The sequence below is a fragment of the Neofelis nebulosa genome, chromosome 3, assembly GCF_028018385.1.
Source record: "Neofelis nebulosa isolate mNeoNeb1 chromosome 3, mNeoNeb1.pri, whole genome shotgun sequence".
Taxonomy (NCBI): Eukaryota; Metazoa; Chordata; class Mammalia; order Carnivora; family Felidae; genus Neofelis; species Neofelis nebulosa.
In genome coordinates this window covers 72,235,381-72,251,063 of record NC_080784.1, presented here as the reverse complement: position 1 = coordinate 72,251,063, position 15,683 = coordinate 72,235,381, and the positions used below count along the sequence as shown (strand labels likewise).

The 15,683-nt window shown below is 35.7% G+C and overlaps 1 protein-coding gene across 1 annotated transcript in view; it reads right to left on the bottom strand.

Annotated features, from left to right (window-relative positions):
• PDGFC (platelet derived growth factor C) overlaps window positions 1-15,683 on the bottom strand; it is a 206,582-nt gene that overhangs the window by 89,429 nt on the left and 101,470 nt on the right. Inside the window, exon 2 of the mRNA XM_058721066.1 lies at window positions 1,770-1,965. Within this exon, the coding sequence (XP_058577049.1) occupies window positions 1,770-1,965 (196 nt within the window). The remainder of the gene's footprint in view (window positions 1-1,769; window positions 1,966-15,683) is intronic.

Sequence of the window (15,683 nt, the reverse complement as noted above, 5' to 3'; positions counted from 1 at the left end):
GGTCTGTTTCCTTATCCATAAAATGAAGGGTTGAATAACAGTCTCTAAAGGCAGCTAGAATAGCTTCCAGTTCTCAAAGTCAAAGATTACAGATGTAAGAGAAAAAAAAAAAAAAATAACATGAAATGCATAGTCACAGAAGAAATGTGAAAAAAAGTCATTACACAAATGTTAAAGATACAAACTGTGATGACAGCAAGTACAAAGTTTATTTCATCTGCATTGAAATATTTATCTGTAATATACCATAAAGTGAAAATTCTCTTTTAACTTGTATATCAAAGAGAAAACAACCCCACAAAGAAGCTCAAGTAAAATATTTTCATCATATACAAATGCCATTGAAGTGAAAAGTCTTCATAAGACCACCCAACCTTGACAAGTGTATTCACATAGGATTTAAAGAGTAATATTTGTATGACATACAGTAGGTGGTCTTTTGCGTGGGTGAAAGACTCCAGCTGACTTTGGTTCATGAATGCCTCTAGCAGAATTATGATGAATTTCTACCTGGCAGACCATAATGTTAGTCTAAACTTCTAATTCTGCTTTCAGAATTGCATTTCTTCTTTGTGACGAAATATCCAAATTTCTTTAATCCTATGTGTGCGTGTAAGCATCCGTATGTGTATTTAGGTAGTATGCACCCATGGGCACTGCTTTTTCTTTTAAATACTTATTGTTTATTTTATTGACTTGGCTATTGGGAAGAGAAAATGTAAAATTTTCAGCACTAATCATAACTTAGGTTTTCTGGCACAACTACATTTCTTTATTTGGCTTTTCTTTCTCTATGCGTCATGTCAAATTGTTTTATTCTATATGTACTTTGTGCCATAAGTTACTTCAAACCATTTTCAGTAGATGAACCAATGAATGCATATGTACAGTATGTGTCTCCTGATTTTAAATGAAACATAGCTTAAATAAGGTAAATTTCTTGGATCATCAGAAAAACATGAGAAAAACAGAACAAAAGATGCCATTTGAAATCACATCATTACGCTGGAGAGGATGTGGAGAAACGGGAACCCTCTTACACTGTTGGTGGGAATGCAAACTGGTGCAGCCGCTCTGGAAAACAGCGTGGAGGTTCCTCAAAAAATTAAAAATAGACCTACCCTATGACCCAGCAATAGCACTGCTAGGAATTTGCCCAAGGGATACAGGAGTGCTGATGCATAGGGACACTTTTACCCCAATATTTATAATAGCACTTTCAACAATAGCCATTTTGTGGAAAAAGCCTAAATGTCCATCAACTGATGAATGGATAAAGACATTGTGGTTTATATACACAATGGAGTACTACATGGCAATGAGAAGGAACAAAATATGGCCCTTTGTAGCAACGTGGATGGAACTGGATAGTATTATGCTAAGTGAAATAAGTCATACAGAGAAAGACAGATACCATATGTTTTCACTCTTATGTGGATCCTGAGAAACTTAACAGAAACTCATGGGGGAGGGGAAGGAAAAAAAAAAAAAAAGAGGTTAGAGTGGGAGAGAGCCAAAGCATAAGAGACTGTTAAAAACTGAGAACAAACTGAGGGTTGATGGGGGGTGGGAGGGAGGGGAGGGTGGGTGATGGGTATTGAGGAGGGCACCTTTTGGGATGAGCACTGGGTGTTGTATGGAAACCAATTTGACAGTAAATTTCATATATTGAAAAAAATAAAATAAAATCACATCATTAAAATGAAGCAACTTGAAAAACTATAACAGTCGTTACACTCTGTTTGAATTTCAAGAATATGGTAACTTACTTGCATATGTCATCTTCTGGGTCTTCAAGCCCAAATCTCTCATCAAATGTAAGCTGTATCCAAACATTTTCTTCTACTGCTACTAATCTCCATACCAAGACCATATTTCTTGGATAAGTATGAGGAAACCTCGGGCTGTGAATACTTCCATTAGTAGACACAGTAATAATTCTCTCATGCTGGGGATCTTGTACTCCTAAAGCAAAAATAGAGGCATAGACACACATTTAGAACAGACATCTCGAAAACTGCAGGTTTCAAAATAAATGTTTGCTCTATCATCCATATTTTAACCCAAACATGTGCTGGGTATATCTCACACAACAGAAACCAAGTATCACTCTTTTCAGAACTCACCCAGAAAAAAAAAAAGAATTATTATTATTTTTTATTTTTCTAATCTTCATTTTTGAGACAGAGAGAGACAGAGTGCAAGGAGGGCTGGAGTGGAGAGAGAGGGGGACACAAAATCCGAAGCAGGCTCCAGGGACTGAGCTATCAGCATGGAGCCTGACGTGGGGCTCAAACTCACGAACTGCGAGATCATGACCTGAGCCAAGATTGGACACTTAACTGACTGAGCTGCCCAGGCACCCCAAAAAGGAACTATTTTAACAATATTGAATAAAAACCTCAGTACTTTTATACTTGAAAGAACATAACACATTAGTCTTAATTATTGAAATGTCAAACTACCAACTCATGGATTGCTGAAATCATAACAAAGCCGACTTAAGGCCCTCATCCTCTAAGAACTTATCAAATATGAGTCATATTAAAAAGAAACTTGCATTTAATTCTATTTTTAAAAACACAAACAGAGGGGCACGTGGGTGGCTCAGTGGGTTGAGTGTCCGACTTCGGCTCGGGTCATGATCTCACGGCTCGTGGATTCGAGCCCCGCTTCGGACTCTGTGCTGACAGCTCAGAACCTGGATCCTGCTTTGGATTCTGTGTCTCCCTCTCTCTCTGCCCATCCCCCACTCATGCTCTGTCTCTGTCTCAAAAATAAAATAAAAAAAAAATGTTCTTAAATACAAATAGTGAATTTGCCCCCATTCTTCAGCAGTGATTGTAGCAACTGTTCATTGAGTATTTATGTTACTCAAATTACATTATTTCACATTGATAAAATGCAATTTAAGACTACTTTTCTTAGAAATTTCTTGAATTTGGGGCGCCTGGGTGGCTCAGTCGGTTAAGGGGCCGACTTCGGCTCAGGTCACGATCTCGCGGTCCGTGAGTTCGAGCCCCGCGTCGGGCTCTGTGCTGACAGCTCAGAGCCTGGAGCCTGTTTCCGATTCTGTGTCTCCCTCTCTCTGCCCCTCCCCCGTTCATGCTCTGTCTCTCTCTGTCTCAAAAATAAATAAACGTTAAAAAAAAATTAAAAAAAAAAAAGAAATTTCTTGAATTTAAAAGACTGAATATCAAGGGTCATGTATTAGCTGTTAGATTTTGAGGTTAAAGAATAACCTGTCTTATTGCTAAAAAAAATAATAACTTTAGTAAGTTGAAGTTATGATTCTTCAAGCAGCTTTTTCATTCTCTTAAACTTGGCTATTTCAACATCATTCTCTTAAACTTGGCTATTTCAACAATCAGTCTGGTAAGTATTATTTTATATGGTCAGGGTTGGAAGACAGGGTTAAGACCAATGTAAGTTCTTTGAATATATACCAGTGTGTATTATGAAGAAAAATCATCATATTAGTAAATATGTGTTAGTTGCCACAGAATTTTTAAATTAAATCATTTAATGTCGCCATTCTCCTCAGTAATAAGTAACCTATTCAGAAACATGCTCTCTCTTATTGGATGCTAATATTTAATACTGCTATTGGCTATATTAACTTGTATGAAATAATCAATACTTCTTTTATGCACATAATTTAGCACCAATCTATCTCCTGAGACGTAGATGGATCTATCAAGTTAGATGAATTCTTTTCTATTCTGACAAATTTTCTTTTAAAAATGATGAAAACAGGGGTGACTGGGAGGCTCAGTCGGTTGAGCATCCGACTTCAGCTCAGGTCATGATCTCGCGGTCTGTGAGTTCAAACCCCGCATCGGGCTCTGTGCTGACGGCTCAGAGCCCAGAGCTTGTTTCAGATTCTCTCTCCCTCTCTCTGTGCCCCTCCCCCACTCATGCTCTGTGTCTCTCTCTCTCATCAAAAATGAATAAATATTAAAAAAATTTTTCTTAAAAATATAAAAAATAAATAAAAATCATGAAAATTTAGGGGCGCCTGGGTGGCTCAGTAGGTTGAGCGTCCGACTTTGGCTCAGGTCATGATCTCATGGTTCATGAGTTCAAGCCCTGCATCGGGCTCTGTGCTGACAGCTCAGAGCCTGGAGCCTGCTTCGGATTCTGTGTCTCCCTCTCTCTCTGCCCCACCCCTGCTCATGCTCTGTCTCTGTCTCTCAAGAAGTGAATGGCTTCACTTAGATTGGCTACAATTTATTATTTGCTCCATTTTGTCTAAAAAAATGTCTGATATAAACCGAGGCACTCATTACAAATATAGCAGTGTATGTTTTTCATATACAATCTAGAAAAACGAATAGCTACGAAAAGATCTGAATTCTATTTTGATAACCTCAGTCACAAAAGATCATTGCCAAAATGTATACACTTAAATGGTGTTTACATCTTTTTTTTTTCTTTATAATTCACATTTCCACGACACTCTAATTAAACATAATTTAAAGACCAAACATCTAGGTCTCCTCTGTGGTCAAAGAATAGTAAACTTCCTTGTAAGTTACTGCTCCCGAAAACTCATCTCTAAATGCAGTGAGGTTTGCCACCAAACACATAGGATTTACACCAGATTGTCAAACTTTCATGTGAATCTCAAACAACCAGGGCTATAATCAGAAAAAACAAAACAAAACAAACAACAAAAAAAAACCACACACACACACATTAAGTTCTACTAAATTAGGAGTCTACATCTGTAGTTTCATTGTTTAAAAAATAATCTTTCTAAACATATAACTTTACTAGTATTTTAAGGAAAAGACAAGTATATATTCTATGACTATTTTATTGAACATGTACGATCCACTGGACAGTACACTCAAAGAAAAGTAGCAAAGAAATAAAACCAATGTTTTTAGTCAAATCACTAAAGTATTTACAACACACTCCTGGCAATATATTCTAAAGAGGAATCAATCTTGGTTCATCTTAGATAGTGAATTTAGCATGAAAAATGAAAATATATATGAACACTAAATTTAAAAATTTATAATTATATATCCTTTCACATTATCTTGCCCAGCCCCTCTTAAGGAAAAATTATTGAAAACTAAAGCGAATCAAAAATAGAAAAAAAAAAGGAAGAAGGAGATAATAGTGTAAATACTAATAAAACACTAATTGGAAAAGATACCTGCTTCTCCTCATGTTCACTGCAGCATCGTTTACAATAGCTAAGACATCGAAACAACTTAAGAGTCCCCTGATGGGTGAATGGACAAAGGAAATGTGCTTTATATACACAATAGAATATTAGCCATAAAAAGGAAAAGAAACTGCAATTTGCAACAACATGGATGGACCTTGAGGGCATTATAATAAAATAAGTCAGACATAGAAAGATGCTTTATGATCTCACATGTGGAATGTTAGAAAAAAAAACAAAACAAAAAAGGATCTCATAGATACAGAGAACAGATTGGTGATCACCAGAGGTAGAGTGGAGGGTGGGTGAAATGGGTGAAGGGGGGTGGGGTCAAAAGGCACAAACGTCCAGTTACAAAATAAATCATGGGATGTAATGTAATATACAACATGGTGACTACAGGTAATAATACTATGCTGTATATTTATAATTTGCTAAGAGTGTAAATCTAGTAAGTTCTTATCACACACACACACACACACGCGCGCGCACACACAAATTTTAACTATGTATGATAATGGATGTTACCTAGACTTATTGTGGCTATCATTTTGCAATGTATACAGGTATCATATCATTATACTGTGCACCTGGAACTAATATAATGTTATATATCAATTATACCTCAATAAAAATAATAATGTAAATACTGTAAAATTGTTGACTACATATGTGCATATATTTCAATGATATATAATCATATATCTATATTATTCAATTATTTTAGCATTAAGTCAAAGCAATTTCATAATATTTGCCATGCATTTCATAGTATTAGTCCCCTTAAAGACATGTTTACAATGACGGAAAGAGGGTAAGAATAAGAAAAACGTAACAAGCAATAAAAATTATAATACGTAAAAATGTTTTAAAAAGAACTGAAGAAAAGAGGTTTCTAGATAATATCTAAATAATGTGAAACTCATAATGGGTAACATTTTACCTAATGTAAACAACAAATGTCTCTAATCTTGGTTAGTTTTGGAGTTCTGAAGAAATCTGTTCCTGTTCCATATAGGCAACTGTAGAGACAGGTCACCTGTAAACTGGTAGACTTCCCAGACATCCTGTGAAATTTCTGATGTGTTTACTTCCAAATGTACATTATTCTGAAATTACGTTTTTTTTTTACAAAAATGTTTCTCTAATAGTTGCGTCTCTTTCCAAATCCTTACTTGATAAATACACGTATTTATTGGTCTTATTTGTGCTTTGCTCTGTTCAGTTTCTTTTCTTTCTTTTTTCTTTTTTTTTTGTCTATAATAATCCTTCTTTATCCTATTCTTGTTAATTTGTTTATATAGATATCTCTGCTTTTGCTCTCATTAACTCTCAATTAACAAACTTCAATTTTAATAATAGTCAAACTCATATGATACACATACACATGTGCACAGTTTTACTGACTCCTTTAGCTGGTGCCTTTTTGCCTAGAAAACCCAGAATAATCCCGTCCTAATCTTACCTGATTCTGTATAGAAAAGACAAGCTTGAGCACCATAATGCAAACAAATCTCTTTCCATAAGTTCCAATGTACATAGAAGTACCCTATTTTTACGTTTAATATTTAAAATTCTGACTATTCATACAAAAGTTCAATGATATACTACATAGGCTCAATCTACTGTTTCCCATACCTTAAAAACAACAGCAAAATAAAACAAAGGCAATCAACAGCACTGCCTCCCTCGACTGTTTACAGATTATAATACATTTTCACTAAGGAAAAAGAAAATAATGGTTTTAAGTAAACCATAAAACAAATATAATTATTTAAGATATGCTCCATTGAGATTCTTGAATTTATCCCAGAAGATTATCATTTTATTCCCCAAGGGAATGAATAGTCAAAAAACTTACATATTAGAAACCTCTTATGTTTCATGCTCTGTTCCAGGTGACTGGGATATCACAAACGAAACAAAGCCTTGTCCTCTTAATGTGACAACTTTCAGGACTATACATTAATGTTATTCCTAAGCTAGGTATAGTAGTGAACTAACATTCAGCTACCAGAACATTCAGATGTTACCTCTTTCAGGATTCCATCTTTGACTTCCACTATACATTCCTTTAGGACTGCCTATTTTAATCATAATGTATGGGTTTACCTTTTGTACCTCCCACCACACTATTCATTCCTAAAAGACAAACAAGCATGTTACTGAATCCAAAAGCTAAACACTGTCTACCTCTGTGCCTTGCCCATGGCACTACCTAACACATATTGATCGTATAAAAAAATGATATCCCAGAACACAGCAGAAAACAAATTTCCCTATTATTTCAACATTCCATTCTTCATTCTTAAGATCACAGTGACTGCACATGATAAGGATAAGAAAATTTTAAAATTGACACTCCCTCTAATTAAGGTCCTTTCATATTTGATATCTTACTCAAAGTTCATCTATTATAGCTACATACGTATTTCAGCTGAAGGTGATAGGTCACAGAGATTTGCCATTTTCTTAACATGCTTATTTTAAGAAAATAGAACATGTTCTATAATTTTACCACACTCCGAGATTTCCATAATTATAATCATTAACTTAACTCTGAAATATGAATAAACTGATGATAAAATGTTATTTTAGGCAAGACACTTAATATCAGAATTTCCTTTTTTAAACTAAAGATAATCATAAACTGTTTTAAAGTTTAAATGAAATGGTAACTATAAATTCATCACCTTGATAATTGTAAATCAGTATGGATGTAAAGGAGAAACCTTGTCTATCGTATTCTGTCTAATTAAAATACAATGAGAGAAAATTCACTATCAGGTATCAAAGGTTTGTGATGCCAGTGAATAGATTGCTATGTAAGATAATGCAACATTGGTCATATGTACAAGGATTCTAATTTTGCAAAGATCAAGTTAATTAAGCAAGAATCGGTGATGTTTAGGCAGTGATTTCAAATTTCTGATTTCCTTCTACAGGTTGATTAGGAGGGGGAAAAAAGGTTTATAGAAATTTTGCCATTTCCTTGACCTGAAACTATCTTCAATAAAACATTTAAATTATTTTGCATTTAGAGACATACAAGAATTCACCCATTAGCTGCCTATCTAACTAGAATCAATGACAAGAAGTGGGGGGGGGGGGGTCTTTGTTCAGGAAGTTCACAGCAAATCCTCCATATGCAATAAGAAAAAAGTTAATATGGTGAACATATCCTCAACATCCCATCAGTACTGTGAAGCAGCTACTAGAAAAGAAAGGCTGGGATTGACCCTCCCCAGAATTGTGCCTGGAAAACCAACATAAGCCCATTTCCCTCACTGCATGGATCATTTTGATGGGTCAATCAGAGTGAATCCAATGGCTTTTTTTCAACAGTTGGGGTTGAGATCATTTGGGGCAGAAGAAGTGAGATCCAGACTTGTGTAGCCATTAAGCTTGTAACAGAATCCAATCTGAACAAAAAGTTAATGCAGAGAATTAGGCAGATAAATGGCAGCACAGAAAGATGGTGCTAGGGCGCCTGGGTGGCGCAGTCGGTTAAGCGTCCGACTTCAGCCAGGTCACGATCTCGCGGTCCGTGAGTTCGAGCCCCGCGTCAGGCTCTGGGCTGACGGCTCGGAGCCTGGAGCCTGTTTCCGAGTCTGTGTCTCCCTCTCTCTCTGCCCCTCCCCTGTTCATGCTCTGTCTCTCTCTGTCCCAAAAATAAATAAATAAATAAATAAATAAATAAATAAATAAATAAATAAAAAAGAAAGAAAGATGGTGCTAGCCCCAGCTCAAACCACACAGTGAGTTCATGCCATCTCTTGGCTTCTCAAGCACATGTCTAAATAAATCACTTTTATTACTTAAGCCAGTTAGAATTAGAATTTTTTACACTTGCAACCAAAATCATCATATAGCGAACATGTTTGGGTTTGTCTGGGGTGGCCTTCCTTTAGGCCTCTTGTCCTGGTGTGATTATTATTAGTGTTCCCTTTTCACATTCTAAAATATCTGAATTAACATCATAAATAACAGCAAGTAAGATCTATAAAATTTTTCTGTTACTGAGGCATGAGATACTGAATGGTAAAGATTTGACAGTATGGTATTTTAGCCTTAAGGTAATGGTAAAAATAATCTAATTTGATTTTATACAAGGGAATACATTTTCAAATGAAGGCTCAATTATGAAAGATAAATGGGCAATGACATTAGCTATTATGCCACAGGATAAATAGCCAAGTATATAAGCACAGAATCCCTGTGAAGCCTTTTACACACCAATTAATAATGAATACAATTGTATACCCATACCATTATAGTGAACCATGTTTAGGCAATAGTATTATTTTCTATCCTGTGTTAAGCTGTGCATTATTTTAGCCACCCCAAAGAGGCCAAAGTAGAATAGAACTAAATTAGGAGTAATTCACATTACAAAAGAAACATTCCCTTTAAAGATTCACTATTGATTTCATTTTTCAATAGTTAATCAACTCTCCTATTGAATTAAAACTATTATTCAATGTAGACAGTTTACACAAAATATCAGAAGCTCTGAAATATTTTAAGCAGGATACATTTATGTGAAATAATATAATTATGACAAAAACTGGCCGATGTCACTAAGCACAAATTCATAATACATAGACAAACAAGCTAACTTAAGAGAAAATATGATCACTAAAGAACCTCATCTGTTTTGAAGACTCAACATCTGTCCATTTTCTATCTACGCTGGACATATAATTTACGACATTTGGATTGGAGTTTACAAGCAATTACAAATATGGAAGTAGCTACCTATTTCTTTGTGAACATACAATGGTTATATACAGTACAGACATTCTGATGGGAAGATGTTTAAAATTCATCCATGAAAATACTAATGAAAAGGTAATCTTTACAAACTTAACTCTCTCACAGAAAAAAAATGCAAGTAAGGCCCTTAGTTTATGCCTTTAGTGACTGTTTAAAATATTTTTAAAATTCTTTTTTAGGGGTGCCTGAGTGGCTCAGTCGGTTGAGCGTCCGACTTCAGCTCAGGTCATGATGTCGCAGTCCGTGGGTTCGGCCCCGTGTGGGGCTCTGTGCTGACAGCTCACAGCCTGGGGCCTGCTTCGAATTCTGGGTCTCCCTCTCTCTCTGCCCCTCCCCCACTCATTCGTTCTCTCTCTCTCTCTTTGTCAAGAATAAATAAACATTAAAAAAAATTTTTTAGGGGCGCCTGGGTGGCGCAGTCGGTTAAGCGTCCGACTTCAGCCAGGTCACGATCTCGCGGTCCGTGAGTTGGAGCCCCGCGTCAGGCTCTGGGCTGATGGCTCGGAGCCTGGAGCCTGTTTCCGATTCTGTGTCTCCCTCTCTCTCTGCCCCTCCCCCGTTCATGCTCTGTCTCTCTCTGTCCCAAAAATAAATAAAAAACGTTGAAAAAAAAAAAATTAAAAAAAAAAAAAATTTTTTTTAATTCTTTTTTAGGCTAAGTTTTCAATTAGGCACATAAATGATTCCTAAGAAACAACAAAATTGGACTATATTTATTTCAGTCTTTACAATTGCTGAAAAATAAGACTTTACTGCTTCCCACTTATGTTTAGTCTTTCCTGTTCACAGGTGAATGCATATAACGTGTAAGTAATAAGCCTACAATTCTCTTATGCATAATATGAGAGGCAGTAAAAATAATAAATCCAATCACTTCTTTACAAAACATGTCCTCCTCCCTTATGTTTTAAATGCTACTAAATGTTGTTGATAAGTGATAAAGCGTTTGCATTTCCATATACAACATCTGAGATTTACACATCATATGGGGAGCAAGATCTTGGGTTTCAGCAGTTAATTCCACACAGCGGCATCAAGAATAAATGGAGAGCAATTATACTGGGACATGATTGCCCCTCAAAGGCTAGCTAATAAGTTTAAACAAACTATGATCATAAATGTTCTAATCTTTCTGCCCTGCTGGAAAACATCATTTCCCCATCCCACACCACCCTCAACAAGTCTTGTCAATCTTCAAGTAATGTTAAGATAGAAATAAAATATAAACGTTAAGGCTCTTTAAAGAAATGAAAGTCTTAAGTTAACGGTAGGAAAATAGGTTGCCTGAATTACTTCTCAAAGCAATGATATTTTTTTTAATTTTTTTTAACGTTTATTTATTTTTGAGACAGAGAGGGACAGAGCATGAATGGGGGAGGGGCAGAGAGAGAGGGAGACACAGAATCGGAAGCAGGCTTCAGGCTCTGAGCCATCAGCCCAGAGCCGACGCGGGGCTCGAACTCACGGACCGTGAGATCGTGACCTGAGCTGCAGTCGGACGCTTAACTGACTGAGCCACCCAGGCGCCCCAAAGCAATGATATTTTTAATTGGCTTGAATATATCCATTAACAGCATTCTTTAGCAATAGCTAGCTTTCTAGCAACAGTGTCAAAATTAAACCGAAGATCCTGAGGCAAAATGTCTAAAAAGAGAAGCTGAACCTACGTTAGAACAGATTCGAGAGACACACTTTTATTCAAAACAGGGACTGAACTGGACTCTAAGGGCTCTAGCAGAAGTTTCATTTGTGAGGAGAGACTCTTCTTCAACACCTCGTTATCATTCGTTTTTTCAACCGTATTGAAAAATACCTACTTCCCTACCATCTGATCTCAGAGAAGACTTTGAGGATATAACTGTCAGGTTGGACATTGTCAGAGGCCACAAGAAGATTTGAGAGTCCTTCTTTATGGTATTTGCACTGTTTATAAGAGTGTAATCCCCCAGCCAGCAAATGGACCAGCTGCATTCATGACCTCCCAGCCAGTAAACAGACCTGTTTGAACATGGCATTTCCTTGAAAATTCTTGTCCGTGAAACCCAGTTTTGATGTTGAAAATTCTCTACCTATGTTTCCTCTAAGTCCAACCATTCCTCTTCCAAGAGAAATGGAACACTGTCCCCCCAAATGGAAAAAAAAAAAGATACAGAAACAAATGCCTGGGAGGTCAAGGAGAGCAGGAGAAAACTAAGAGGAAAAAAGAAAACTTATACTTAAATTAACTGCAGCAAGTTTAACAGTATTAATTATCTTGACAAATGGCTATTACTTTTATTCTCATGTTGAGATAGGGCTCTTTAAGAAAGATATGCACTACATAAGCCTTAAGAAAAACTAAACTGCATGATGTAAATTTACACAGATCTATTTCTGTACATCTCCACAAACTATCAACCATTTTATAGCAGTTCTCATACTTCACAATTTGACTACAATATTGTATTCTCATTAAGTCAACCAGAATAAAACAACACAAGTCAACCGAAGCAAGCAAAAAAATTCTGATGAGGCAATATACCAATAAAACAAAAACAAAACCTGATATAAGTGTGTATTGAAACTTGTAGTCATTAACAAGAAACTTTTCATTCAGTACTTTCTGCCAAAAGAAAATACTTATAAATGAAGGATGAAAAACAACATACAAAAAAAGTCTAAGAAACACCAGAATCATCCCTTACACGTGGAGAAACACAATTCTACTCTCTCTACACCACAAGAGTCAGACTAAAATGCCAGGGGAAACTATCCTTTAACATATCAGGGAACAGAGAAATGAGAATAGAGACATTTCAGTGAGCCCACTACAGTTTGAAGATCATTAGGAATATGAAAACAACACTCGGGCACTGGAATGACCGGATAAAAAATTTACAAATACAGGGGTAGAAAAGACTCCCATTATGAAAGAAAGACATTCAAATCTATACAATCTGTGTTGAAAAAAGCAGGTAAGAGCAGTATACCACCTAAACAAATCCTCTTCTTTAATATGTATGGTTCAGCATATCAACCTTAATTATGTGAGAATACGTTAGAGCGCATGATAAGAAAAGTTTCAAAATTCAGAGTAAATAAAAATATATGTTTTGCTTACCTTTTAAATGTTCTTTCTCCTCTTTTCTATGCCAGTCCAGATGCTTGGGTATAGTTCCTCCCTGCCAGTAGACGGAGATAGTAAAATTGAGTCTTTTGGTGACCTCGCATCCTAATCTAGGTGGTTCAGAATCTTCAGTTTCAGATTTTGGAAGTAAAATTTGAATGATTGAAAAGACACATAAAGCTTGTAAAAATTATTATGTGAGTCAGTTAAATGAACTTTTATTCATGGTCATTCGTACCAATCTTTAAGGGAGAGGGTCTTGGCTGGCATAGAAAAAAATAAAAGAAAGAGCATTATTTTGTAGGATATATTCCCTTGACTCTTCATTCTTCCCAGAGTTTGCTCATTTACTTAACAAATATCTACTGAATATCACTCATTAGTAGGCTGCAAGTTACTAGCCAGATGCTTTCACATACATTATTTATTTAATGTTTTTAACAACCCTGTGAAGTAATTATCATCCCCAACAATCTTGTCCCAGAAACTGTATCTTTTTTAGTTCCACATGGTGAGCTGACTCTTGCTTGCCAAGTTTCTGCAGTCTTCCTGATGTTCAGTTAACGGCTTCACAGATTCAGGGAGAATGAGTTTCTTCCTCCTACTGATAAAGGAGACCTTGAAGTTGTTGAAAACTCACTTGCCATTGATAAAAACTGTTTATGATTTATTTTGTTTCAAATTAATACATGTCCTCTAAAAGCTTCCAGGAAGAAATTCAAAGGATAAGTTATAGCCATTTTACAGAGGTTAAACTGATCATCTGAAACGTAATGGGGTTCACGGGAATAGCGCTGAATGAAATAGTTTTTCTTCGAGAAATTGTGCATTTAAGATCAAATTCATTGGGATAAACATTAAAGTTTGTGATTACCAATAATCACTTATAAGAATAATAAAATTAGTAACATTTTCCAAAGCTAGTAGAGGGTACTGGTACCTCCTGAGGACAATAAAGGAGCAGTCTAGAAGAATATTCAAAACTGATTTGAATACTGATGACATCACAAAATAAGTGGTTCTATTTTTCTTACTCAGTTTCAGAAGCAATTCTATTTGTTAATTAAATAGAATATGTCCCTTATCCTTATCACAAATAAAGCCTGGGTTTCACTATTCCTGGTAGTCGTGGTCTGCAAGGTGATTCCAACATAATACACCTTGGGCAGATCAGGTAGTACACAGCCACTCGAACAGAAATACCAAGTTTGATCAAGAATGGCTGATTAAAATAAAACCACTCACTTTTTACACAGTTGCCTTAATCACTCTGCCCAAATGAATAAGGCAATGATATATCTCTGTATAGTTCTTACAATAATTTTCAGATTATAGAACACTTTCTTACACTATTTTTTCTATCCCACAACCTTAAAAACCAAATGCACTATGCAAGCTTTATTATTGTGAGAATAGTGTTGGTTGGCACAGTAAGTTGATCATATAATTTCTTGTCCACACTAATACATTTTTAGGAATAAAGGAGGATGGTATTCTTAATTGTGTCCCCAATTAATGGTCCCTAGAAAATACGGACATATGACTACCCTAATGAAAAATGACAACATTAAGCTTCAATCCAGAGCTTTTGAGTCTAAATCCTATATTCTTTTCACTCTTCCAGGAAATCTTTCAACATCTATGTGATTAATTTTTAAGCATATGTTTGCCTATTAGTATCCTTTTTCAACATAGCCCACTGAGAGCTTTTGCTTTCTTTTCATAAACTTGGTAATATTATTACATTTATAGTACTTTATTTAAGGTAAGCTAAAACAAAAAACAGAGATTCTGAAACCTTTTCCGTTTAACTGCTGTTTAATGGGTTGTGAGGTGTTTCTACTATAACCAATGAAGCAGGAGACGTTCTGACCAATTATTACTGATTTGCTGGATTCTGGCTCCATTCCACTGTTCAGAACAATAGGTTTGGCATTAATTCTATTCCTAACTGTAAACATTCTTCCAGAATTTGGTACTCCTTTAATTCTACATTAACTTAGAGATCATTTAAAACATGTTTAAGGATTAGGATTAAAAATTATGGAAAATGGGGACACCTGAGTGGCTCAGTCAGTTAAGCATCTGACTCTTGATCCTGGCTCAGATCATGATCTCATGGTTTCCTGGGTTAGAGCCCCACCTTTGGCATTGCAAAGACAGCAAGGAGTTGGCTTGGGATTCTCTCTCCCCCTCCCCCATTTGTGCACGCACTCTTTCTCTCAAAATAAATAATAAACATCAAAAAAATTAAAATAAATTATTAAAATGAAACTTTACTAAAACATAAAAACTGCTTATCCTTCACAATGAATGCAAGTCTCGCCTGTCTATTCATTTACTTACTTGATTATTTAGTTTTTAAGTAACTGTATGTCATTCAATTAAACTCTAAAAGATTGTGGATTTTTGCCTATATTTTGGTTTGTTTGGTTTTCATTTTTGTTTGTTTTTACTGGTATTGAATCCCTGAAAGTACAACACAGTGACTCACACATAATAAATAATAAATGTTTGTTGACTGGCTGAACTGCCTAGGAATAAAGCCCATGTTGCACCTGCAAGTCTATTTAGAACAAAATTTTGTACATGAAAAGGATGAAATATGGCTTTATTACTGGC